Raw genomic sequence first — 26,283 nt, 5'->3', positions numbered from 1 at the left:
TCTGCACAGTTTTGCAAAGTGTCATTTTTAGAAACGGGTAACCTTGTTTCTGGCAGTAAGGAGAGTAGGAAAGTCAAAAAGCACTTTGGTGGGGAAACATCAACACGATTTAATATAGAGATGGACGTGATCTCAATGCAGTGGGTCTTCTAAACAATTCTGTGACTTTGGGGCTTTTTTTTTTAGCCTCGTGGTTTAAATGAGAAACTGAGGCTCAGGAGTTTGGCGATTTGGGCACCCGGGAGCCGGGATTCCAGCCAAGGCTGCCATCCTCCCGCGATCCGGGCTCTCCCAAGCGCAGTCTGGAAGTCACCAGGTCAGGTTGCCGATCAGCCAGCTGTGTGACTTGGGTCAAGTCTCATCCCCGCTCCTGGTCGTCTGCAAAATGAGGTTATTGGACTGGGTGGCAGTTCGCTCGCTTCCCCAGAAAGGATCCCCTCCCTCTGGAACAGAGCCGCGGGGCTGTTGGGGTGGAGCTGCAGGGGCCCCCATGTTCTGCAGTCCTGTCTCCCGGTGGCCTTCAGGGCACCCAGCTCGAGGTGGCTGGACAGTAGACCAGGGCCCAGCGTCCCCTGTGAGGGCCTCGGTGCCCCCGCCAGGCCCTGCGCGCTTTGGCGAGGTCTCTCGGCTTTCGTTAGGCAAGGAGTTCACGCCGTGCTGAGAGTGAGGGGCTGCACAAGCCCCAGAACGTCCGCCGCAGAAACACAGCGTTTGTTTTCCAGTCGTGAGTGTCGGGCGGCCCCCTCGGCGTCGGCCTCCACGCCTCGCGGGTCCGGGCAGGCCCCCTGCCGCCCAGGGGCCTGGTGCAGAAACGAGGTGCATGGCAGCGGGGCCTGTGGGGCGTGAGCAGAGGGGGGACTCTGGGCCACCAAGGTCTGTTCTTGCCCACAGCACCCCAGCGACCTCAGGACTATGCGGACACAGAGGCCGAGCTGGGGGGGCGGGGCCGGCCAGGTAGGTCCTGCCTTCCTGTCCCCAGGCTGCACTGAGCACCTGCTCTGAGCCGGCCCCTGAGCTGGGCAGCGGCGTGCAGGGTCAGGGCTGTGCGGGGCCAGGCAGGGTGCACACGAGCTCAGGGCTTCTAGAGGGGAGGCTGCAAAGCTGGGCGTTAGTGGGTGAGAAGGACCCTCAGGTGAACAGGCACCCGGCAGACATTGGCGGCCTCTGCAGAAGGGAGCCGAGGAAGGCAGGGGCTCCCTAGTAACTGCCAGGGCCATCCTCCTGCCACACAGACTTCCTGCCCCCTGAGCTGTTTGATCCTATCACCCATGATCTGGGACACTCCAGAGGATCCAGTGCCAAATGAGGGTGCTCCCTGGGCCCCAGAGGCTCCCCTGAGGCAACTTCACTTCCTGTTTCCAGGCTTCAGCAACTCCTTGGCGTTTCCCTTACCCCAAGGATAGGCTAGCAGGCCAGGCGCAAAAGGGTTGCCACCCGTGGAGTCCAGAGGTAAGCATTTTGCAGAAACGGGCCCAGCTTTCACACAGGCCTAGGTGACCAGCTGACTGGCTGACCAGCTGACCTGCCCTGTGCAGGAAGTGGAGCTGGGCTGTGGCAGGAACACAGTGATAAGATGCCCAGAGCAAAGGGCCAGCCTCCAGCGGGACCAGCAGGGTCATCTCCAGCACCGCCGGAACCAGGCCGACCCACAGCTCTGGCCCAGGGCAGCCGTGGGGCTTCCTGTGAGAGAAGCCAGCTTCCCTGCAAAGTTCAGGTTTATCAAAGATGGAGTAAAGATAGGCCCAAAATATGCTGGTGCCTTTTTCTGTTTTCTGAAATAATTAAAAAAAAAAACAAAAAAAAAAACACGCCCAAGGAAACCACAGGCCTTGCCGCCTTGGCTGTCTCTGTACCAGCATCCAGCATAAACGAGACTTAGAAAACGTCCAGGCTGCTGGCCATTCTCCTGGCCTGCTGTCTTCCTGATGCTTAGAGAATTCCATCTCTTGAAAGCGTCTGGGAGGAAACGCCTCTGCTCATCAGCCAGAGCCCTGGGCCCAGCAGCTTCCAGCAGAGCGGCCAAGGCTCCTGGGAGCTGAGGCCGGGCCGTGTGCCTGGTCCGACCATCTCGACACATTGGTTGGGCTTTTGTTTATACCCCTTTCTAGGGAGATTTGAGGTAGCTCCCCAAAGTCTGTAACACAAAAGCATCTACAAGATTGGACCTTAAAAGGGGGGAAACCGATGTGCCAGCCTTGAAGGTCGGTGCCGGAGAAGGAAGTGGGGGCCCCTAGCACCCTCCTTGTCTGAGAAGGGGAGGCACATGCGTGCCTCAGGAAGGCGTGTCCTGGTTTAAGGCCAAGAGCAAGTCTCATGTGGGCCTCGTGATAGGACTCAGAACGACAAGGGGCATGTCTCCCACCCCAGCAGACGTCAGGCAAGCTGGCCCCAACAGCTGGCCCCTGACCAGACCCTCTGTCCAGCCTCCGGCCCGGGCCTGGCCCCCTGTTCTGGAAGGAACAGCAGTGCTGAGGAGGCGCTGTGCACAGCGCCTTCTCCTCCCGTCGTAGGTCGGTTCCTCAGAAGCAGGGGATTCGGGTCCAAGGGACTGACTGGGGCGGCTCTCAGAGGACCCCGGAGGGGGCGAGGGAGGTGGACAGGATGGGGAAGAAGCCCTGACCCCACGGGGAGCTCTGTGGTATGATGAGGACTTGGGCTCTGGTCCCCCCTGAGGCCTGGGGCTGCTCTAGACCCCTTACTAGTCCTGGCCATGGGGTACCCCCTGCCCTCCCCTCACTTTGTCTCTGTCTCCAGGGCCCAGCCAGGGGCCACCCACCCAGGAGGAGGGTGCAGGAGCACGTCTCTGCACAGATAGGCCGTGCAGCAGAGGGGCCATCGCTCCTGTCTGGGAGCCCCAGGGAGACTGGGTGGGGTGGGCTGGGCTGGGCTGGCAGGCGCTGCCTACAGTGAGGCCCGGACGGTCTGGGGAAAACTACCTGAGTTTCAGGGGCTCCATTTCTGAGTCGCCCCAGATTCCAGGACTGGGGTGCTGGTTGGCATCTAGCCACTAGCCTGGGGCCACATGGACGGTTCTGTCCGAGCTTCGTTACTTGGGCAGGGCAGGGCTGGGCCTCCAGAGGACAGCGTTTGGGGCAGGGGACAGTTTTTCCTGGAGCAGCCGCTTCACCTAGAATGATGCATTCACGTGGTGCTTTGAACTTGAACCTAGAACGATGTATTCACATGGCACGTTGAACTTGAACCTAGAACGATGTATTTACATGGCGCTTTGAACTTGAACCTAGAACGATGTATTCACGTGGTGCTTGGAACTTGAAGCAGCTTTGCTGCTTTTGCAGACGCTGCCGAGGGCGAGCCGGCCTCCGGCCCCGGAGGGCCCATGCTGCACCTTCCTGCGGTGAGAGCTGGGTGCGGCCCTGCCCCAGGCGTGGTGGGCACAGCGCAGCTGAAGGGCCTGGGCGTGGGCCAGCCCCTGGATGTCAGACCAGGGCTGGCTCCCCTGGGGATGGAGTCTGGGCAGGGCACACACCGCCCCACTGTGGCCTTCACGCCCCTCCCTGGCAGGTGGGGTGTGCCACCACCTGGGGCATTCAGCGAGCGGGTTTTGGTTTTCACTGTGGCTGAGTTTTGTGTCAACAGCATTTTCAAGGTGACACTGGTTTTGCAGCCAAGGAGCAGCTGCTCTGAGGACGATTGGTGGTGGGTTCAGTGGCATCCTGGGGTTAGCTTGTGGTGGCATTCACCAAGCAAACCTTGCAGCTTCTCACTCTGCTGCAAAGCAAGGACCCAGATATGCCAAATAGCCAGAGCGGGGGGTGGCCCTGGGTGCCCTTAGCCCACCCCTTATTCGGCAAGTGGGCAAAGGCCCAGAGGATGGAGGGTCAGATGTTGGGTCTTGTCTGAAGCCATGCCACACAGAGCCTGGATCCGTAACAGCTCGTCTGGCCTCAGCCTTCTCTGGGGCACACTTGGGGCAAAAGCTACATCTCTGAAAAGTCCCAGCAACCTGGGGTCTCCAGCACCTTCCGTCAGTGTGGCTAATGTTGGACGTGACGAGCGCCCGGACACACGTCAGTCTCCCTGCCCCGTAGGTAGTTTAAAGCACAAGGTGAGGCAGGATGATCTGAGGAGCACAGTGGCAGACCCAGGAGTGTTATTTGTCACAGGAGTTTTCTTACCCACTGCCACTTCCGGGAGGGGCGGCTCTGGCTCCCGGGGCCCTGCAGTTCCTGGCCTTGAACTGGACCAACTGGGCCAGCGAGAACGGGAACGCAGGCTGAGGCCAGGCTTTGCTGCCGCTGCCTGGGCTGGGCCCTCTTCTCTGCGTCTCGTGCCCTGGCACGGGTCTCGGCCAGGCGGACGGCGGCTGGGAGGCAGGAGGGTCCTCGGAGACCCTCCATCGCAGGCGCGTGGGGCTTCCGCCCGCCCCGCGTCAGGCCTGTGCTCTGACCTGGGAACGTCCGTGTTGCGTGTGGAGCGTCTGCAGCCCGCTCCTCTGCTCTGTCGGGAGGGGACGCCCTCTGCGCAGACTGGGGCGGGATTCGTCGAACCCCGTGGCGGCCCAGGTCTGGGGACTGCGGGGTCCTCGGCCTGAGCGGGCATCTCGGGTCTAATGAGTGGCCCGGCCCCTCTCTCCTCAGACCCAGCGCCCTTTCCCACAGTCCCCCCACCCACCCCCGCTAACTCAGGCTTCACTTTTCTCAGTGAATCAAAAGATTCCAGGAAAAGCGAAGCCATCAGAACAGTTTCCTCCATGGAACATTCCGGAACAACGAGCGAGCGCGCCCAGGCACGGCCGCCTTCCCCCAGAGAGAGCGCCTTTTCTTTCCCGTTTGCAGAGCCTGTTTCTGCAGCTCGTTCCTCACGACAGCTGGTGGTCATCTGTATTTCACAGTGACACATAAACACTCGCCCGTGAAAGGCCCGGGGCCCTCGGGACAGGCTTGTGACCTTGGCATGCGCAGGCTCGTGGAGCTCTGGGTCCCCGCCTCGCCGCCTCCACCTTCCACAGGGCTGCCCTGCGACCGGTCCTGCCGGGCACCTCCAGGGCTGGGCCCTGGGTGCCTCTCGCCGTCCCAGGCCTGGCCCAGTTTCATGCCCCGCTGTGAAAGCAGGTGTTTAACCGAACCCGCTTGTGCACGGCGCTGGGCCCGCCTCCTTCCGTGAGCAGGTGGCCCGAGCACCCTTGGGTCGTGTTCAAGCTGCACCTGCTGCTCAGGCGGACCCCAGGCCAACCCCGTGCAAAACAAAACGCGTGGCCTTTGAAAAACTTTCCAGGCGGCAGCAGCAGAGCGTTACGCCCAGCACAGGGCCCTTGGAAGCATGCTCGTGAAGCGAGCCCCGGAGGCGGGGAGCTCTTGACAGCCATACTCTCACTGGGGTCTCGGGGCCCACTGCCGGCTCTTACAGATGAGGCGGCTGAGGGCGCTGCCCGAGGCCCTCAGCTGGTGAGCCCGGCCACCCCAGCAGCCCTGCAGCATCCGCCACCGCCCGAGTACCCGCTGAGGACCTTTCTCTCCGCCCCCCGCCCGGAGTCTCAGCATCTCCAGGCGGGGCGCTGGGGAACCTGGCTCCCTGAGTGGAAGCCCTGAGCAGCGGGTCCGACGCCAGCTGAGCCGTCGTGCCCCTCCCCCGTGGTCGTGGCGGGCGGGTGGGGTGGCATGGTGCCCCTCCGTGCAGCAGCACAGCCTGCGAGGTCCCCATGCACTCTGGCGGTGTCCTCTGAATGGCTCGAGACCCTTCCTCGTCGGAAAACGCAGGCGTTTAGAACTCGTGGGGGGCTTAGGTTACTCTCCCCTCCTCAGCTGAGCAGTGTGATGGGGAGCAGTCCGTAGCGGGATTTTCCCATGCCCCCTAATTGTTTTCGCGACATAAAGCCCTAGAAGTGCGGCTGCCTGAAGGAATCCGGCACCCGACCACCCGGGCACCCGGTCGCCCTGCAGGAGGGTGGCGGAGGGCTCTGAGCCCTCCCGACAGCCCCGAACCGGCTGTTACCAAGCCGTGCTCTTTGCCGCCCTGTGGGTGAATGAGCGGCTTCTGCATTTCTTTATTAACGTGGTCGTGGTCGGCCGAGGGTGTTTGCTCATGAGTGGCCCACGGCCCTTTTCCTTGTCTGGACAGTGGAGAGTCCAGGGTGCGGGTGGTCATCTCCTGCCAGGCAGCCCCCGCGTTCGGCCTGGCTCGGGGGGCACGCGGTCCTCGGGTCCCGGGGAGGGGCGTGACCTCGCTGACGCGCTTGTCCGTCTCCCCACAGAACTGCCAGACCTTCAGCAGCCTGAGCTGCCTGAGCGCGGGGATGGAGGACCGCGGCCCCCACAGTCCCTTCGCCCTCCACGTCGGCAGCACCAGGTCCTGGACCGCCCTGCTCTCGGCCTCCGGCCCCGGGGGCAGGACCCCCGCCGGGACCCCAGTCCCTGAGCCTCCGCCCCCCTCCTTCGACGAGCACCTGGCCTACAAGGAGGAGCTGTGCAGCGAGGAATCGGACGGGTGCGCCCTGGACGAGGGCTGCGGCCCGAGTGGGGAGCCGGCCTCGGCCTGGCGGGACCGCGGGGCTGCTGGGGGCAGCCCCTGCTCCCTGGACGGCGAGCTGGACATCGAACAGATAGAGAACAACTGAGGCGGGCCACGGGCCCCTGGTCGGGGGTGGGGGTGCGTCAAGTTCGACAGCTTCCCTCCAGGCGTGAGGTGGTCACCGACGCGGGGAGCCCCACTCCTGGGCCTGACCTCCCTGGAAGGCGCCGGGTGCCAGGGAGAGAGCCCACCCATGCCCCGGGAGGCTGGCCCCCCGCAGGGGCCCGTGCCACCCGGTGCGACGCCTCGGCCCCACCGGCACGGCGGCCGTCACGGTCCCCGAGCTGCTGTGGCTGCCGGAGCAGCTGCTCGGGTGGGTCTCTCTCCCCTTCTCCTCGTGGGACCTCGGCCGCGAGCGCCCCGGCCGCCCCCGCTGGGCAGCCCCGTGGCCCTGCCCCGCATGCTCGGGCCCATCCGGCGGCGTCAAGGCCCTTCTTGGCCGCCTGCTCAGGTTCAGTTTGGGGGGTCGGCCCCACAGTTTCTTTCACTCAGTTTTATTCCGTGCCTTTGCTCCCGGGTCTCCCGCTTCAGGCTTGGGCAGGGTCGGGAGGTGCCGGAGTGACCTCCTGTCGTAATATCCCAACTGTCTGGCCTTAATCCCAAGTGTGAGCGGCAGGGGCCCAGGGGTGCTGGGGTCGCCCTCCACGTCTGAACTCTCGGGGCCTGGGGAACAAGTTGGGGTACCCGTTAGAGGCCATCTGCATTAAGTAGACATTTGGATCTGTTGGATAGACCCACGTCCCTCTCCCGTGCGTGGGGAGCCTGACCCTGTGGCTCTCTGCCACTCCAGGGCTATCTTGGCAGGGTTGGCATATGGCGGCCATTCTCCGTGGCTCACCTGTCACTCAGTGAGGCTCTCAGTCGATTCGGGGTGGGGGAGGGGGTGGAAAGACATCATCATAAAAGGGCGACCTCTTAAAAGGAGGTAAGAGCTATGAGCAGGTATGCAAACCCAGGTCCTGTGCACCTGTCAGGGGTGGGAGGTGTCTGCTGGCCATTCTGGGGGGACCTAGGTCGAGAGCCTTCAAGACCCGCCCCCCTGCGGTATCCCAGGCATGTTCTCACTGGCGGTGGGGACCATGCGCTTCGGGCGAGGCGCCCCGTCTGCCTTGAGATGAGCCTGCCCGCCGGCCAACTGGGCGAGCAGAGTTTTTCCACTGCTGCCTTCGTGCTCCGGGCTCACCCGGAGGCACCCTGCACCCTCCCCAGCCCCTCGCACTCCCGGCAGACGCCCCGGTGGTGGTGGTGACGGGGAGCCCTGCCCCGGGGTTTTGCTCAGGTGGCTCCTGTCCATCTTGGTCGCAGACACATCGCGTAGGCGCTGCTCTCTTTGAATATTGGTTTTTCAGCAAACTCGGCATCTAACGCAGACTAGCAGCCGGGTCGGCTTATGAGCAAGGGGCCCCTTCTCCCAAAAAATCGACCGGGGCGCTCTCCGGAGTTGACCGCCACGTGACCGCGGCACGTTCAGAGCCACCCTGCTTCTGCTCATCTTCCGTTAAGAGCAAATGCCTCACTTTCGCGAGTTGACTACAAAAGGTTCTCACTGTTCCCCTAAAGAGAGACCCAATTCGGGAAGCTTTACTCAAACCTTCACTTTTTCATATCAGAAGTGTGGTGGCTCAGGTTCTGATTTTCAGGTGGCTTTTCCTGCAGATCAGCCATGAGATGCTTGCAGAAAACCCCCGGTCAGTGGCCTCGGAGATGGGGTCGCAGCCTCCGATTGGAGAGACAATGGGTGTGTGTGGGCAACGGGCAGGGCCTGGGGCGTGAACCGGCTTCGCCGCAGTGGCTCCCACCAAACAAACGTCCCCTGGAGAGCCGAACCGGAGAGCTAGGGGCTCCGGGTAGACGGTCTCGCCCGATCCGTGCTTGGCGGGCTGTGGAGGCCACGTCTTCTTAGAGGGAATTCAGGGGGCGCTGGGGCAGGTGTTGGGTGACGTCGGCAGTGTATAAATTCGGAGAGCACACGCAGGTGCTTCGTGTCCTCAGAAACCTGGGCTGGGAGGTGGCACCTGGCGCACACCAGGAGTGGCCACAGAGGGACCATGGCCTCCAACAGCGGCCCTACTCCTGGTCCACACTGCAGTGAGGGGTGGGCTTTGGGCCAGGACGGTGCCTTTCTTCAGGGCCAGGAGGGGAAGCACATGGGGTGGGTGTCACAGGTGACTTGTCCTTGGACTTGTGGGCTTCCTCGCCCCAAGCTGGTCCTATTGACCCGCAAGCCCAGCCTCAGGGCACTTGCGGGCAGAAGGGATCCTAGCCCAAGGCAGGGTTTGGCCTTTTCCAGCCTCCGTAGGCCCCTTGTGGCTGTCCTGGCCCCACCAAAGCTCCTGGCCCAAGCCCGCAGCCGCAGTGACGAGGGGAGAGACGGCAGGTGGCCCTTCTGCTCAGAGAGGGAGGAAGCCTTCAGGTGGTTCATCTCGCCTGGAGAGAGAAGACCGTATCTAGAAGGTGCTGCCCATGGCCCGGAGGCGCGTTCTGTGCTACCCCGCTGGCACCAGAGGTCTTAGGACTCGTGGGGCCTCACCCGGGAAGCTCCCTGTGACCCCGCGTGGCTGTCCCCAGGGGCAGCGGGTGGGCTGGCAGGCTCGCCCTGCAGGGGCCTCACTTCTGTCGGGGCCCTGCCTTGCAGCCGATGCCCATGAACTCCTGCCTCTGAGCGGAGACGGAGGAAGCTCAGAGCCAGGAGTGAGGGCTGTGCCAGACCACCTGCCCAGCTGCCCGGCGGGGCCCTGAGGGGCAAGAGCAGGGTCGTGGCTCAGGGGGAGCTGGGTGGGGAGGACAGGCTCGCTGGCGTATGGCACCCCCTCAGTCCAAAGCACATCCCCGAAGCTGCTGGGCCGACGAGCTGCCGTCTGCCGTGGAGGCCGGGCCGGGCTCAGGGCCGCAGGCTCACCGTTCGCGTTGCTGCAAACCCTCTTGCCTTACTCGGGGCGGTGGCCCGGCCGGCCCAGGGCCCCAGGCGCACATGACATCCGGGCCACGGGGAGCTCGTTCTGACCGTACATGTGGATGTTCATCCTCAGAAAGCCTTACTTTTCAACAGAATTTTTGTAACAGGAAAGTTTTGCGAATTTGTATGCCGAAAGAAAATTTTAATAAAGGAAAAGCCCACATTATAAAAAACACGGAGAGCCACGTTTGGACCCACACGTCCAAATGGGTCTCCTCGTGCGGGCGGCCCGGCTTCCCACGCTCCGGCTGACGCTGCCCGAGGGCATCCGGGGCACGGCCGAGCAGCGTCCATGGCATTGCCCCTGGGCGCCCTGCCGTGGCTCGGGCTTGGCATCTCCGTGTCTGCCCGTGAAGTTAAGGTCGTGCACTGTGACCTCAGGACCGGTCACCTAAGTGATGACCGCTTCGGGCTCTGCGCCTGGGGCGCGAGCAGCCCCCAGACACGGGCTCGGCAGCCCGGTCACTCTGCTCCCGCGTCGACGGTGGGGCCGCCTCTCGCCACAGCCGCACGGTTGGTCAAACACCCCACCCCCACCCCCTCCATGGGTGCCAGTCACAGAAAACCTTGCCTCTTTAAAGAGAAAGGAGAGAAAAAAAAATTTTTTTAAATCCCAGACACGGGAGAGATCTCGTAGCCTAGGTAGGGTAGTCTGACCTTCTAGCATAGTCTCTCTGGCAAATAAACCGTGTTTTCAGTGCGCGGGGCTGGGGGCCCGGCGACACGTGGGGCCGTAGCACGCCTTCCGCACCAGCCACGCTGCAGGAAGGGTGGCAGCCAGCGCGCGCGGGGTTGGGTTGGGGAGCAGCCTGCGTGCCGAAGGCGCCCACCCCCACGCGCAGGCCACGACTTGCACTAGGAGCCGCTCTAGTCTCAGGAATTCGCTTGTTACTTTTACTGTGTAAATAAAGCTTCCTGGTTCAATATCCAACCGCCCGAGCCGCCTGTCTGGTTTCTGTCGGGTGTGGAGAGTCGGTGGGGCCACCCTCCGTCTGTGGCAGGAGCAGGGGCCCTGACGTCCCCGCCAAGCCGCAGGGTCGGGTCTGTCAAAGGGAGGTGGCAGACACCTCGGCGTCGTCAGGAGGCTCAAATGCAGGGGGTGAGTGACCGTCGGGGGGAGGTGGCGATGGCCGGGCCACAGCCATAGTCACAGGGGGACCCCCCTTCTAGAGGTACTCTGGGCAGCCCAGTGCCCAGGGCAATGTGGGGCGGGGTGCAGGGGCCCAGCTCCTCACTCCAGCCGAGAGCCAGGGACCCCAGGACAGCAGGCAGGGACACCCCTCTGTGACTTCCGAGTCCAGAGCCATGGAGAAACTTCTCAGTCCCAGTGAACACGTGAGCTCGACCCTCAGCACCCCCGACGGGCATGGGCATGTGCCAGGCTGGCCCGGAGCTCTGCCGGCCACCCGCCCAGCAGCACGGCCACGGGGTGGCAGAGGCCAGGCCCCACGTCCCACGGAGGGCAGACGGCACCCACTTGCACTGCCTGGGCCTGGGGGACACCGACATGTAGCTCAGCCCAGCGAGGGCTCAGGGCCCACGGTCCCTGGGCCTGACCCTCCAGACTGGAGACCCCAGCGAACGAAGCTCAGGAGACCAGGATGTCTGCAGCCCTGGTGGGTGTGAAGAGGCCGTCGTGCCGGGGCGGCTCGGACCCCAGGTCCCAGGGCTGAGGCCCCAGCGCCCTCCTTGGACTCTGCCTGTTTTCCGTAGCTCGGGTCTCTTCAAACAAAACGGTCCGTGAACGCCTCGGCCATGAAACAGGTGAAGCGAGGCTGCTTGACCGGAGCCGGGGGTGCGGGGAGCCCCGCCCCTCCCCAGGCGGCCTCGTAGCCGGCAGGCCCAGGGACCCAGGGGAGGCTCTGCCACGCACGGTGGTCCCCACGTGTCCCGCGGCTGAGGAGAGCGCACACGTGGCCCTCGATGGACCCCCAGCCCCCGAAAACCCCTTACCTGCACCCCTCGGACGAGGCGAGCGGCCTCTGCTCTCGAGCTCAGCCCGCCCGGCGACGGCCACCCGCTTGTCGCCCTGGTGTCTCTCCCAGGGCAGGACAGACTCACTGCCACGCCCTCCCGCCCCTCGAGACCCGCGGGAGCCCGGACGCCGCCCAGGGCTCAGGCTCTGGGACTCGCCTGAATGGCAGTGCCCCGTACAAACGTCTCCGCATGGGAAGGGCGGAGGGGGCTGCCCCCAGCGTTAACTGCGGTGAGACGCGGGCTGATTCTGGTTCCTTCTTACGTCCTTCTGTGGAACTGTCTATAGTCATACGTACTGCTCTTATAATCTAAAAGAAAAATCCAACCTTAAGAAAACACAAGATAATACCAAGTGCCCAATACGTTTATTATCTAAACTGGGTCAGTTCCGAGAGGGAAAATCAGAGCTGTGGGTAATCACGCTGGGGGTGTGGAACCATGAGCACACACCCCGCACACCCCCCACCTCTGCGCCCTTCCCACCTGGCCACCACCTGACCCTTCCCTTTCGGGTGGGACCAGCGGGGAGGAACGGGGCCCTCCTGGGCCTCTGAAGGACCTCGTCGACCTGATCTGAAGGAGGGGAAAGCTGGGCCGGCGGTGGGCGGCCACCGGGCATGAGGGCCGGACTCGGCCTCGCTCCCGCCCCGCGTCAGCCCTGAGCTCCAGTCCCGCTGTGGCCAGTGGCTCCGTCCAGCTCCGCCCGAGAACTCCGCCCGCCCTGTTTGGGGCGTGGAAGGAGGGTCTGCAGAGGGCGGAGCCAGGCAGCTGGAAGGCCCTGGGTGAGGGAGGTCCTCACTGTAACCTCGGTGGCAGCAAGACAGGGGTCATTGACCGTCCCCAGCCAAGCGACAGGGCACCCGGTAAAGCCCGGTCCCCCACAGGGCTCAGTGGCTGCTAAGCAAGGGGGGAGCCGAGGCTCAAGGGTCACATGCCCTCCCCACTGAGGGCCCCACTGAGGGCCCCACCGGGGCCGCCAGAAGCCGCCCCTACGCGGTTGCGGAAGGAACTGGAAGGGGCACAGACGCAGGATCAGACTTAGATTCGCGCCTCAGCTCTGCCCTGGCCAGCGGTCAGCCCGCAGGCGAGTCACTCGCTCTCTGCGCCTCAGTTTCCTCATCCGTCAGAAGGGGAGACGCCGGCCACGCTGAACCCACAGCTGGGGGAGGAGGCGCCGTGTTCTCTGCCCGGACAAAGCAGGGCCCGCACCTGTGTCCCTCTGGCACTGCCCCCCCCCCCGACACCCTCACTGTCCCCACTCTTGGGCGGCAGCTTCCCAGAGGCGACTCCACGTGCCTGTGGAGAGGGAACACCGGCCTCTGTCCTCCAGGGGGACGCCGCCTGGCTGTGGGCTCCTGCCGGTGACACCAAGCACGGGCGGCCGCGGAAAGGGGGAGAGGAAAGGAAACCGCCGAGCGGCAAGCGGAGGCGGGTCCCCCGCAGTCACCCCCCCAGCCCCGCGAGCACGGCCACCATCTGGACCCCTGCAAGCTGTGACGAGGGCGTTGTGCACACTTCCCAGCGAAGAGGCCCGACGCCCTCCTGCCCCGCAGGCCCCTGACGCCAGCCTGGCTGCATGGCATCCTGGTGGCAAGGCCACCACCAGCCCTCCAGCCCCGGTCTGATAGTGGCTGGCGGGCGGGGAGGCCTGGGACCGCGCAGAGCCCAGCGCCCTGCGTGGGCGGCCCTCTGCTCGGTGCAAATCCTGTCTAGGAAGGCCCAGGACTGCTTTTATGAGACGCTGTCTCCCAGGATCGATTTGGGGAGAAACAGAGCAATCCAGGTATCTATTCAGCTGACTGACTGAAACCTGAACTGGGCTGAGGGAATTCGGGGAGCACGTGGCTCCCGCCGCCGGCCACGGGGCTGCTGCGGAGGGAAGGCCGATGTCCGCCCTGGTCCACCTTGTCCCCTCGGGGCCTAAGGCAGCTCCCTGTTTCCTGGGGGCCTCGGTTTCCCCTGTTAACGAAGGGGCCAGGGCAGGTGAGGCGTCTCAGGGCCCGGCTCTCTGTCGTTCAGCGGTTCAAGCACGTGGCAGGCCCTGCCCCCGCCCCCGGGCCTCGGCGGGAAGGCCAGAGTCGGCCGCAGGTCAGGGTGGTGTGTTTAAACGTTAGTTTCCGCCCAGACGCACTGGGCATGACGCACCCCAGTCCCTCGAGGTACGGCTCCAGAGCGCGCCCCTTGCGCCCCCTGCGCCCGCGACCTTGAGCCCAGAGGTTCCCACTCCTGCTCTGCAGCACATGGTCTTCCAAGTGCCCCCGGGGGATGCCCCAGCTTTTGGCGCCAAAGGTGACTTCTTCTGGGGACAGGAAGGTGTGTGTGGGGGGGGGGGGTCAGAGTGCTCAGTGGGCACTGACTGCGGGTGGGGGCTGGGGGTGGGCGGGGGCGCCGGGCAGCCCCCAGGGGAGCTGGCTCAGGTCGGCGCTGTGCACAGAAGGCCTGTCTCCTCCGGGCTCCTCATGTGACGTGAAGCGTGTTTGAAGACGAGGCCGTGGGACATGCCCAGGAGTCCTGCTGGTGGGGCGTCTGCGTGACCAGGGGCTCGTGGAGAGGGCATGGGTTTGGGACATTCCCAGAGCACCGCTGGCTGCCCCGCCTGTCCCACCCTCCTGACTTCACTAGGGCGGGGCGGGCCGGGGAGCAGGCATCGGGGAGGGAGCAAACTCTTCCTGGGAGACTGGGGCACGTGGCTGGGGCGGGTGGGGGGGGGCGAGGGGCCAGCAGAGGGAGACAGGAAGGGGCTGGCCAGCTCAGGCCGGGGGCAGGGCAGCCACAGCTCCGGCCGGCACCCTCTCGCCTGCCTGTGGGGGACAGAGGGCAGGGCCGTGGTGGTCTGGGCACCGGAGACAGGATGGCAGGAGCCGGGGGGCCTCCCAGAGGGCCCATCACTTGTCCGCGTACTGCAGCAGCAGGTCCACGGCCTCCGCGAGGTTGTCCACGTACCCATCAGCCTTCACCTCCGGATGATGCTCGTCGCTGGGCCTGCGGCGCAGGGCAGGATGGCCGTTAGTTGGTGACCCCGTGCTGACTCCTCTGAAGCCGCTGCCTCCCGGCAGCTAGCGTGGCCAGGTCAGGTAGCTGATGGCCGACAGCTGTCCCCCTCCCTCCCTGCGCCCCGGTCCCAGCCACCCTCACTGAGGACACACACGCCTCCCCCTGGACTGTTCCCTCCACCCGGGGACCGCCCGAAACCCCTTCTCTGCTCAGAGCTCTGTGGCAGAGTGACCGATGGCCCCTGCTCTGTCCGTGCGGCCAGCATCACACCCCTGAGAGCAGGGCCATGAACTTGACTGTGGGCTGAGCTCCTTCCTGCCCAAACCCCAGGGGGCCGACATGCCAACTGGTCAGTGTCCGGTAAGGCCACTCCTGCCCGACGGAGAAGTGCTCCTGGTAGAGCTGCTTCTGACTAGGATTTGGGGGGCCAGAACCTCCCAGACAGTCCCCAAGGTCCGGGGTGCTGTGAGCTGGAGAGTCAGGTCCTGGTGACGGGAAGGCCCCTCCCCACGCTCGTGGGCTGGATCTCACTCGGTAGGGGGCCCAAACCCGAGGACCATTTACACCAGGTTCAGAGACAGGCAGAGGCCGGAAACCGGTTACCCCTTGGGGGCGCAGCCTGGCCCAGGCGCTCAGCACTGTTACCATGACTACCAAGAACTCCGCGAGCTGTCATGGGATGCCCTGTGTGCCCAGGCTGGGGCTGGACAGGGAGACGGAGCGGGACAGACAGGCGGGACCTATGGACACACATCAGTGTATGGGGTACAAGGCAGAAAGAGTGAGGCGGGGTCAGCCATGGGCCCTGGGGTGGGAGGGGCTGGCGGGCTGGGACCAGGACCCTCTGGGGACATCCCAACAGCCTGAAGGAAGCGGCCAGCGGCTGGCTCCAGTGCTGGGCCTGTGGGGGGTCCCCATGGTCCTGGACATGCCCTTCAGCGTCCCTCGGCTACCCCTGGGCCCAAGGGGCCCGAAGCCCCGCCACGGACATGTTGTGCTGGGGTGCTCCCGCCCCCCGTTATGAGTGGGTTGTCGGCAGGACTGGGACGGGCAGGCGGGTTTCAGGGTGCGGACACCCCTGTGTCCCCTCCTGGCATTCCTGTCGGCGTCCCAGCTGCTCTCAGCTCCACAGTGAGGCCAGCGTTGTTTCCACCGCTCGAAGCTCGAAGCGAAGCAAAGCTGCTCCCAGCAGACGGCCCCGCCCGGGCCATCGCCCAAGTCCCGGGGCAGCTGGCACCGGACGCTCCGCCCCTGACACCTGCACGGGACCCTGGGGCCAGGGTCACTGCCCAGTCAAAGGAACTCAGCATCAAGAGAGAACAAGGTATCTGCCCATAACAGAAGATGCTGCGTAATGAGATTCCGGCCGGCCCCACGCAACATACGGCTCCTAGCCGAATGGCGTACGTGGCTAATTACGTTTAATTACATATCATTTAAATTCGAGAATCCATTAAAAGAAAGGATTGCATTAGCAGCCGGCCGGTGTTTGCCAACACGCAGAGGGAATCGTGGACTTTTATGTCTTAATTACGTGATGCTGCCGTGGGCTGCGGCTCTCGGCGGGGGGGGGGGGGGGGGGCGCTCGACCTGGGCTTGCCTGCCCCAAAGGCCCAGAGGAGCTCTGGAAGCAGCTATGCTCAGCCCAGTGAACCCCACTCTATGCTGGCCAGTGACCTGGGACCCACGGAGCCTCAAAGACGGCACACTACGGAGGATGAAGAAAGAGACCCAGCAAAGGCTTGCCCTCGGCCGTGAGAGCGGAGTGGGTGATGGAGAGAGCGAGCCCACTGGTCCTCCCAGGACAGAGCGGGACATGTAGGGGAGGGGGGGCGAGGAGACGCAGTGGGGCCTCGAGCCCCGAGACGGGGCAGCTTGTTGAGGCCCAGTGGGACAGCCGCTGACCTCCTGGCCGGAGCCGGCTGCTGGCAAGGGCCCAGGGGTCAGTGATCTCATTGTGGGGTGGCCAAAAGACCAGAGTTGGCCACAGAGCTCAGACCAGCTGCTTCTGCCTCTGTCCCCTGGGCCAGCCTGGGACCTGGGTTATGGAGGTAGGCCGGGCAGGTAGGGCAGGCTGGACTGCGTGCATCCCAGAAAACACTGGCTCCTGCTGCTTACAGAGCAACTGACCGACAGGGCTTCTCCCCACTGAGCCTGTGCCTTCATCCGGCCAAGGTCTGCTGAGCCCTCCACCTCGCCGGGGGACCCTGACCTGGTCCCTGCCTTCGAGGAGGTCGTCACAGAAGCAAGAACCCAGGCCCTGTGCCTCCCTGCCTGGATGCCCTAACTTAGTGCCTGGCCTTCGGCTCCAGCCTCAGGTCCTCATCCTCACTACAAAGGTTGGTTCAGCCTGCAGGACTATGTTCCCCTTCCCCGCCCACCAGACCATTGGCTCCCCTGGCCCCCACGTCCCCCAACTCCTGTCCTCGATTCTATCTGCCTGGGCCCAGCCTCAGCACGAGGCCTGCCTGGTACAAGCCAGCCCGGAGACCCTGAGGACCCTGCAACCTAGGACACCTCCTGTCACCGATGGCAGAGAGCTCCTGCCGTCCAATGAGCTCACACAGATGGGGGCCTCTGCTTTAAAATCACGTGGTGGAAAAATACTGAAATAAAAACCCAGCCCTAAAGAGTCTTCGCCCCAGGCCCCTCTGAGACCCACGGCCCCCTGGCCGGGAAAGAGGACAGGACACGCTTCTGCTGGCTGGGACCTCCCCTGGGGTTGGAGCAGGTGGTTCGGGTTCCTGGGCCGCCCCTGTCTGTCTGCTCATCTGCCGCAGGTGGAGGTCGGGGGAGGAAGGCAGGGGAAACCCTCCTTCGCGGAGTCTTTGTGCACATGAGAAAGCAGAGGTGCATGCTGGGTGGCCCGCCACGCTCACACCTTCCTCCCTCCTAGGGGGAACGACGCCCCTCAGGGAACTGCTGGAGCCTGGAGCCTGACACCAGCAGGGAGGAGGCAGAGGCCACAGCAGGTGCTCCATCCACTAGGGTGGGGGCACCAGGCAGCTCTGCGCGCAATGATAAGGGCCCCCAGTCACCCTAGGACTGTCCCCGGCCCTGGTACCCCTCCCAGGGGCTGCGGCTGGCTACCCCACACTCCCAGAGTCACGGCCTTGCTGCACGGGCAGGTGGGCTGTGGGGGCTGGGGCTGCCACCCGAGGGTGGGGAATCCCATCGATGACAGGGGTTACGAGAGCTGGGGTGCCATGGAGGTGCCTCCCCAAGCTGTCCTGGGAGGTGGCACCGATACTGCCCCCCACCTGATAGATGAAGAAACCAAGGCTCGAGACAGGCGAGGAACTTGCTCGCTCAGAGCTCTGGTGGCAGGGCCGGGCTTGCACCCAGCACCTCCGTCCTGGTCTGACCTCAGGAGGGAATCCTCCTAAGGCGAGTGCCACAGGGCCCACAGGCCGGGCTGCGCCCCCTGGGGTGCCACTCCGGGTCCAACGTGTGCAGCCCTCATTTCATGGGAAGTGAGCCCCAAGCTTGGAAATGCAGCCTCGTTAGCGCCACGGCCTTCCCAGGGCCCGCACGGCCTCCTGACCTACCTACCGGCCTTTAGCCGCTCTGCACATGGCCCCCTCGAAGAGGGTTAAAATCGGCACTCCACACACCAGGAGGTCCCAGTGGCCGCGGGGATCGCGGGAAGGTGCTCGGTGACAGGAGCGGTGGGCGGCACGCACCCCACCCCGCGGGCGCGGCCGGGCCGAGGGGCGCTGAGCGCTGGCCGGATGCAAGCGATGGGAGCCCGCCCAGGAGGCCAGCGGCACCCGCAACATCAACCAAAGGCCGCAGGAGACCCGGCGCCCCTCCGCCGGGGGTGAGCCTCGCCCCAGCCCTGCTGACCAGTCAGCCGCCGAGAGGCGTTGGACGGCCTCGAACCCGCCGCGCTCTGGGCGGAGCGCCCCAGGGGCCCGCCTCGCACGTCCACTGGGACGCCTCACTCACGTGCGCCTGGAGAAGGCCTCGCACTCACCTCCCAGAGCGGGGGACGCGGGAGGGGGAGGTTCGCGTCGGGTGACATGGCAGCGTGCCACGGGGCTGGGACTCAGATCCCAGTCCGACCCCAATGCCAGCACCTTCCCCGTACCCGCTGGACCGAGCGAGGCCCCAAGCAAGGCAAACAAGCCCCCACACCTAGGAGCCAAGAAGGGACTTTAAGGCACCGGCCCCTCAGTTCTCAGGAGACGAGACCAAGGCCCAAGGAGGGGCAGATGCTGGCCCCGGGCAGCCCAGCGAGGCTCCATCCGAGACAGAAAGAGTCTGCGTCCTTCCAGAGGGCTGCACCCGGCTCTGGGCAAGGGACTGTCTGCCTGCCACCCACGAGGCAGAGCTAAGCAGAAGGGGGTCCCTGGGCCCCCTTCTTTCCAGGACTCTCTCTCTCCTGCCTGCACTTATGACAGCGAGGCCAGGGCTGGGGGAGCGGACACTCCTATTCAGTCCACCCATCCAGACAGATGGGGAAACTGAGGCACAGAAGCAGAGGGCATGGCGCGAACTAGCGACGAGGCCAGTGCCCCTCCCCCGGCTTGAGCTAGCACCTTCCCTGAAAAGCCGACGATGCCACCTCATTCATCACGGCCCAGACGACACCTCATAAACGGTCAAAGCTGCCCAGTAAGGGGGCCATTCATCCTGGCCCTCGGGGACGCCAGGCTGCCGGGTCGGCGCGCCCCACACTGGGCCGATTGTGCTTCGGGGAGCCCGTCCAAGCTGCCTGGCTGCTGGCACGCGGCCGCGCCCTGGACGCTTCCTAGACAACATCTCGTTTTCTTTGGTTTCATCTCCAGCTCAGGAAGACAAGCCCCCCCCCCCCCCGGACGCTCTCTCAACACCGCCTTGATTTTCCTCAGACCCTGGCCCTGTCCACGGTTTACGGGGAAGCCACAAACCCTCCCCAACAGGCCCGGCCTGTGGCCTCAGGAAAGCCCTGGAAGCAGCTCCAGCCACGGGCGGGGCGCGGGCGGCCGCCGCCCGCAGACGCCTTTCCTCGGCGAGCCTCGGGGAGGCGCTGTCCACTTTGCCGACGGGGAAACTGGGGGCCGGAAGGGGGTACCCGGCTGTCGGTGCGCAGGGCTTTGTCCTTTTTCCTTGCAAGCCGCAGCCCCAACAGGACACTGGGGACATGCCTGCACACAGGCCGCAACGGGATCTTTGCCCATGGCCAGGCTCGGAGAGGCGACCTCCTGCCCCACATCCCCTTTAATTAACCAGCTGAGGCCCCGAGCTGAACAGGCACCCACCCCGCCTCGCCTCCCCCTAGGACGGCAGAAACCGCACCTCCCGGGGCGAGGTCTTTTCTGTCTGGGACGCGGCTTCCTGCGCAGAGGGGTGTGGCAGCACTCGCTACAGCCAGGGCGCCTCCCCTGACGTGACCGGTCATGCAGGGCCAGCGCCGCGAACCCTCGGTCTCCGCAGCATCGTGATCCGGCCTCTGTTCTATGGTCAAGGAAGCCGGCTTAGTAGGGGCTGCCACCTCCTCGGTCCCAAAGCAAGTAGGTGGCAGTGCTGGGCCTCGGGCCCGCCCTGTCTCCCGGTCCGGGGTCTCCCCCCTCCGTCAGCTGAGTGTCACCCAGTGCCTCCCACGGGACCGGCCCATCGTGCAGACGAGGGAAGCACCAGACAGGCTGGACGGGTGCCCACTGCCTTCCCGCGGCTCCCGGCGTGGGGCTGACATGTCCCAGTCCCAGCAGGGCGGCGGAGAGGGAGGCGCCGATGCCCGCGTCACGCCCTGACTCAGTCCTGGGCCTCGAGAAGGTGTCTCGGCCCCAATGGCACCTTCGCGGCATGAGAAAGGCCCCCGTGTCCTCCACACCCTCACTGCCCCGAAGGGAGAGGCCAGGCGTGGCCCTGACTCCGCCCCTCCCACGGCGGGCAGGGGGTAGAGGTGGCCGTGGAGAGCCAGGCCTGAGCGAAGCATCGCGGGCGCACAGAGGAACGCAGACGGGGACGTCCGGCTGCGGCAAACCCCGTGCGGAAGGTTCCGGCGTTTCCCCTCGGGCGCGTCCCCCGCGGGACCTCGGCCATCGCTCGTTCTGCGTCCCCCACCCCCAGAGGCTCGTGTTCCATTTTCTCCCGCTTCCATTTCGTCCGCATTTGGAAGGAGAGAGCGAGAGGCAGAGGCGGAGACAGAGCGGGAGAGAATGTCACGTGACTGAACGTACGAGCCATTCACACAATTCTTTGGAAAGAATGATGGACTAAAAACCTGCAAAGCCAATCAATCACACGTCTGTTTTTCTAAGGGGGTGGTTGGGGTGGAAAGAACTTTCCTGAAAGGACTTGGCCTTGAAACATTAAGTCAAACAACGGGATTTGGCAGCGCCCGGCTTCCAAGCACCGCCAACCCGAGGAGGCTGCCGGCCCGGCACGCCGCGTCAGGCCCCGGAATAATGGACGCATTCACGGCCCGGCCAGAGCGGCCACCCGCGGGGGGCCTGCCGATCGGGGGCTGCGGCACCAGGGACCCCCGGCTCTGAACCGTGAGCCTGATGGCCCTGCAGCCGCGGCTGAGGCTGCCCAGTGGGGAGCCCCGCTCATCTGTCCCCACAGGGACAGACAGGAGAAGGCCTTGCTGGGCGGCAGAGCTAGGACCACGGCAGCGAGGTGCCTGCGACGGGGTCGCGGGGCGCAGCCCTGGCTGGCGGGGAGGGTTTCGAGGGGTGAGCCCCGCAGCACTGCGCCTTCCATGAGGCTCGGGCTCGTCCCTGCTCTCCGGGCCCTGGACGAAGGTGTCGCGCGAGCCCGCGTGGCCGCTGCCCACACCGTCTCGTGCATGCGGTCCTGTGTGGGGCCGCGAACCGTGTCTGAGCGATCTGTGCCTGAGCCCTGGTCACCTTTTTAAGGCCCAGTTTTCATTTTTGCCCATCGGGCCTTTGCCTTTTGCGGCAGCTTAGAAGCCAGAATGGAGGGCACAGCTCACTCCAGCAGACGGCAGCCGGCGGCTTCTGGAACAGGTAAAAAATAGGGACCTGCGATGCCTGCTCGAAGCAGGACGGCCACCACCAAGGACGTGCTGTCGCTGAGCTCTGCGCCGCCTGCCACGCACAGCTCCGAGTCCCTCCCGCTCTCGGCCTGCTTCGAGCAGCCCAGTGATGGCAAACAGACTCCGTCCCCAAGGCTGCTGGCAGACCTCTGCTCTTCCTCCCTCAGCTCCAGGAGCACGAGGCAGCCTGTGAGCCAGCCCCTGCGGAGGGCTGGCTGGTGCCCCCCGTGTCCCTCCCAGCGGCCCTTCCCAGCGTCCCCCTCTGGTGCTCCCCAGCACCCCTCCCCAGTGCCAGATGAGACCAGGGCAGCAGAGGGGCGAAGAGGCAGGCTTTGGGGCATGGTACGCCCCTCCTCGGAAGGCAGACCTATCACCTGCAAGCCACTGCCACAGGACATCCAGAGGGGTGAGAACCGCCCCCGCCATATGGATATTTTTGTGCGGACATGTGTAAAAACTCCTTCTTTTAAAATATAATTTAAAAACATAGATCGCTGCTCTAGAGAGCAACGCTTCACGTCGGCGGGATCCCGTGGTCGCCTTGGCAGTGAGGCCCACTGACACGGCGGGAATCGAAACCCGTATCGGCGAGGGTGCGGAGGAACCGGAACCTCACGCGCCGCCGGCGGGACCGCGAAGCGGTGCAGCTGCTTTGGGAAACCGCCCGGCCGTTCCTCGAGTGATTCAAACGAGTCACTGTTTAACCCAGCGACTCTACTCCTGGGTGTAAACCAGGCCTAGGTGTAAACCAGGCGGAAGCAGCCAGTCATAAAAGACCGCATTTCATACGATTCCCTTTATGTGAATTATCTAGAACAGGGACACCACAGAGACAGGGAGCAGATTAGCGGCCGCTTAGGGCCGGGCAGGTGGGCCGGGCAGGAGGCTGGTGGGGAGGAGGGGGCGGGGTTTCTTTTAGAAATGACGCAAATGTTCTAACAGTATGTGCATCTACGAAAAACCACCAAATGATGTACTTTAAATGGGTGAACTGTATGGTGGTGAATTATATCTCAATAAAGTCGTTTTTTAAAAACCGCATTTAAAGGGACTAATAAAAGCAAATGTGGAAAGCCTGATGTATGACAGAGGCAGCCTTACAAATTAGTGGGGGGGGGGGAAGCGGTCTATTTAAAAACGGTGTTGGAGCGACTGGCTATCCGTACGGAAAGTAAAATTAAATAGCAAGTAGATTTACAATGTGCAAGGCAAACTTTTAAAACTTCTACAGGAGAATGTAGAAGAATATCTTTATAACTATGGGGAGGGGAGGATGCCTTAGACATGGTATGAAATGCACAACCTATAAGAACATCACTACTAAACCTGATTACATTTCAAGGTAAAACTTTTGTTAACTGAGACACCGTAAACAAAGTAAAAAGACAAACCACAGACTGGGAGTGAACGCTTGCAACACAAATAACTGACGAAGGAGCAGAAGTAGAATGCATCAAGGGTACAAAGGATATGAACAGATAATTCACGAAAAGGAAACCCGACTGGTTAGGAAACGTTTGAAAAAGTGCTCAGCCTCACCAAAAGCACAGGGAACCCAGATTAGATTAAAATGAGATAGTATTACACACTGTTCAGATTTAGAAATTAAAAACAAACAAACAAAAAAACCCAAAAAAACCCCTCGCAGCACCAAGAATTGGCGAGGGGGCGGGAAAATGGGGTTCCTCTCCCTGGAAGGGGATATGAACAGGCCCAGCGCCTTCGGCGTGATCAGCGACATCTGATTGGTAAACTGCGGATGCCCGTTTGCTGAGTCAGCTCTCTCGCTTCCGAATCAGGGATTGCTAAACTTCCCCGATCCCGGGAGCCACTGAGGCACCGCCGCAACCGAGACTAGAGTCCTGGGCCCCGAACTCAGACCCGCCAGGGATGGACCTGGTGAACGCACAGTAAACGAGCTGCCCACGAGGATGCTTAGGCCCCAGCAAGGGTGGGGAAAATCGTGCTAAAGGAAACCCAGCCCGCTTGCACAAGGAGGCACACCAACGCTGTTCACCACAGGGTGATTTATAATCGTGAAAAACTGGAAACCAGCTATGAGTCCATCGGCAGGACACCGGAACCCCAAGTGTGGGCCGGCCGTGCGCTGAAATACCGCAGCGAAGTGCTGGCCTCCTCCCCGGCCAGCCTGAAATGCTCATCTCCAGGGGCCGGCCAGGCCTCTAGAGAAACAGGTCCTGCGCGCGGTGTCCCCTGTGGGTGCCGCGTCACGCGAACACAGCCGAGGGAAGCTGGGAGGCGTCCGGCGCTGTGATTCTTCTCCCGTGCCAGCCGCTGGCTCTTTCCAAGGAGGCAGGAGTGACTCACGCCCACTCGTCCCACGGCGGTGGGCGGGGCTGCGCCAAGAGCCAGAGCACCCTGTGCCAAGGGCACACCGAACCCTGGCCCACGAGATGCTCCTCGAGAGAAGGGGTCTGTGGCCTGCGGGATACCCCACCGTTCTCAGCCAGTCACGGGGCCTGTCTACTCACTACCGGCACAGGAAGGCCTGCCCCACAGGCTCGGAGGCTCGGAGCCCCAGCAGCAGCGTCTGGTACGTGAGCACAGCGGCCTACACCGGCCCGGCTTTTCCCAGGCCGCCTGCCTGCAGAACCCCGTTTCCATGTAATCCCCTTTACGGAAGCCCCTCTGACCCTCTCTGGGGCTTCTAGGCAGCCTGGCATCGGTGGGGCCAAAGACAAATGAGGCAAAGAGGTGTTTTTCCAAAGGCTGAGACCAAAGTGTGTGACTCGCACGTGAGCGCTCGCTGGAAGCCGGGCTGCGCGGGGCCTGCCCTCCGGGGGCCCGTAGGCACTGCTCGGCCCACCAGCCTCGGAGGCACAGCAGAGCGTGGGCTCCTTGAGGCTGGTGGCCGTGCCTGAGTCCCCCGGCACCTGTGCCCCCTTGGCACCTGGCACAGTGAACACAGGTACCTGCACACAGTTCAAAAGACACAGGACTGTCCTTCCCGCCGCCTTCCCTCTTCTCCCTAGCCCCCTGCGCCCCTACGCTGTGCCTGTCCCCTCCAGCCCACCTGTCAGGTGGGGCTCACTGAGCTGCCCGAGGAGTCAGGGGAGGGCATGGCGGTGAGGCCCCCGGCTCTGTGCTCAGCACACGTCCAGCAGCACCCGAGTGGAGTTACGCTCTGGAGCTGGGGTTGGGGGGCGGGGGAAGGGCTGTGAAGGATTCCTGGGGGGGGGGGGTGACACACGTGGGGTGCCTGGAAGCACAAAGGGAACCGGACACATGGCCCTGGGAGGAAGCGCCAAGAGGAGCCCTGGCCGGGGCTGCTCACGGGAGGCCTCCTGTGGCCTCCGCTGGGTCCCACAGCCAGCACCCAGGACGTGCAGCTGGGACAGAAGACAAGGGACCTAAGCCTCTGAATCCCGGGGGTTCACCCTTCCCTCAGCCAGCCTCCCTGGCTGGCCCGGCGTGGCCTGGCCTCAGGGGACTCGCAGCGAACACATGAACGAATCGAGCAGTTAGTGACAGCGTGAGCGGAAGTGCCATCGCTGAGAGCGGCAGGGAGCGAAGGTGTGTGCGTGTGTGTGGGCGTGTGACATGCACCCGTGTGGCGGGGAGGCGTCCGTCGCCGCCACACCGCGAGGGCAGGAGAGAGGCGCCCGCAGCACGACGGTTCGGGGTGGGGAAGGCAGGGCCGGGCCGGGCCTCGAAGGCCGTCAGGCGTCATCTAACGGGGGAGGGACGTGGTCGGAGGCGGGCAGCCTGCTAGCCGCCTGCCTCAGCACCTTAGACTCCCTGGGGGGCCGTGGGACCAGATGTGGGCCCTTTGGAGATTATCAGGAGTGACAGCTTATGAATATAATTTTTCCTTTAGATCAATAAAATCTCAGAGTGTGATCGGCCCAGGGGATGTCTTGCTTTAAAGAAAAGGTGAGATGGGGGACAGGCCACATGTCCTGTTGGGGGGGGGTGGGAGTGGCCTCTGAGCCCAGGAGGCTGGGGTGGGCCCAGGGCACAGCTGTCTCTGGCTGGCCAGGGCTTGGGCAAGCCACCGGGCCTTGGTCCTCAGGGCACAGAACCTGGTGGGCAGGAGCATGTGTCGGGAGCAGCTGGCCCACCTGGTTCCTCCCCGGAGGACCCAGCTCTCGGTCCCCAGCTCTGACATGGGCATTAGATATCTAATGATAATCTAATGATAACGGATAAGAGTGATTAAATGAGTCAGAGCAACAGGAAGCGCTCAGCGGACACTATCTAGCATCGATTTCCTTGTCCTCGGAATGCTTTGCCTCCTTTAGAAGTTATCGAGTGGGTGAGAAGATGTACCTGAGAGCTCAGGATGCTAAGTGACACCGGCAGAGGGAGACTGGCCGTGCTTGAAGCACGGACACGACCTGAGGGGGCCTCGTCTGGGACAGGCCTGGCACCGGCACCCCGGAGGCGCTCTCCCTGGTCCTCTGGCCGTCCCCTGCCCAGGGAAGAAGGAGGTTTGTGTGCGCATGTGCAGGGGTCCGGGAGCCGCTGTGCCCTCTGTTCCTGGCGGGCCTGGGGACAGGTGCAGACGGGGGCCTGGGGGCAGGATACGGAGGGAGTCTGGCCCTGCCGCTGTGGCTCAAGTGTGCCCCCCACACCCCCACACTTCACGCTGTTGCTTTATATTCTAACTTTTTTTTTTTTCTTTAAATATATTTCTGGGAAGGCTGTACTTTCACCCGTGTCCTGCCAGGCTTGGTTTTTTTTTTTAATACGTGCGTACTCCACCAGGCAGTGAAACCTCCACGTGGAGTCACCCACAGCAGCGGATCATCGAAGCCCGGCGTGTGCAGAGAACACAGTGACCGTGACAACCGGGCGCGAGCGCTCCAGGCAGCACGGA

At 63.7% G+C, this 26,283-nt stretch overlaps 3 protein-coding genes across 7 annotated transcripts in view; 2 read left to right on the top strand and 1 right to left on the bottom strand.

Annotated features, from left to right (window-relative positions):
* Nucleotides 1-10,418, top strand: part of FAM53B (family with sequence similarity 53 member B) — a 101,772-nt gene extending 91,354 nt beyond the window's left edge. For all 4 annotated transcript variants that reach the window (XM_036222741.1, XM_036222740.1, XM_036222742.1 and 1 more), the window contains one exon: nt 6,215-10,418. In XM_036222741.1, coding sequence (XP_036078634.1) covers nt 6,215-6,577 — 363 coding nt within the window. In that variant the 3' untranslated portion in view covers nt 6,578-10,418. The remainder of the gene's footprint in view (nt 1-6,214) is intronic.
* Nucleotides 10,419-11,810: 1,392 nt separating this feature from the next.
* The window catches only part of LOC107500587 (phospholysine phosphohistidine inorganic pyrophosphate phosphatase), a 79,445-nt gene continuing 64,972 nt past the window's right edge, over nt 11,811-26,283 (bottom strand). Inside the window, exon 7 of the mRNA XM_016125988.2 lies at nt 11,811-14,446. Within this exon, the coding sequence (XP_015981474.1) occupies nt 14,350-14,446 (97 nt within the window). The 3' untranslated portion in view covers nt 11,811-14,349. The remainder of the gene's footprint in view (nt 14,447-26,283) is intronic.
* Nucleotides 14,443-18,133, top strand: LOC107500588 (translation initiation factor IF-2-like). Of its 2 annotated transcripts, XM_016125990.2 has the most exons (3): nt 14,443-15,782; nt 16,595-16,797; nt 17,355-18,133. In XM_016125990.2, exons 1-3 carry the CDS (start codon nt 15,479-15,481, stop codon nt 17,499-17,501), a joined length of 654 nt encoding a protein of 217 aa, XP_015981476.2. In that variant the 5' UTR covers nt 14,443-15,478; the 3' UTR covers nt 17,502-18,133. The 2 variants fall into 2 exon arrangements, 1 of the variants encoding a protein (XP_015981476.2); XR_001594561.2 differs by having other exon boundaries at nt 15,697-15,782; nt 16,132-17,438.

This window comes from Rousettus aegyptiacus, unplaced genomic scaffold (genome assembly GCF_014176215.1).
Source record: "Rousettus aegyptiacus isolate mRouAeg1 unplaced genomic scaffold, mRouAeg1.p scaffold_m13_p_6, whole genome shotgun sequence".
Classification (NCBI taxonomy): domain Eukaryota; kingdom Metazoa; phylum Chordata; class Mammalia; order Chiroptera; family Pteropodidae; genus Rousettus; species Rousettus aegyptiacus.
Note: the sequence above shows the minus strand (reverse complement) of the source record. Positions and strands in the feature narration are given on the sequence as shown.

What these genes read in the sequence shown, in the direction of transcription:
- LOC107500588 (XM_016125990.2), top strand. Translation starts at nt 15,479, where the DNA reads ATGAGTGGGTTGTCGGCAGGACTGGGACGGGCAGGCGGGTTTCAGGGT. An exon ending in CAGCATCAAGAGAGAACAAG is followed by an intron (nt 15,783 to 16,594) that starts GTATCTGCCCAT and finishes ACTGACCGACAG; the next exon opens with GGCTTCTCCCCACTGAGCCT. An exon ending in TCCTCATCCTCACTACAAAG is followed by an intron (nt 16,798 to 17,354) that starts GTTGGTTCAGCC and finishes CCTCCCTCCTAG; the next exon opens with GGGGAACGACGCCCCTCAGG.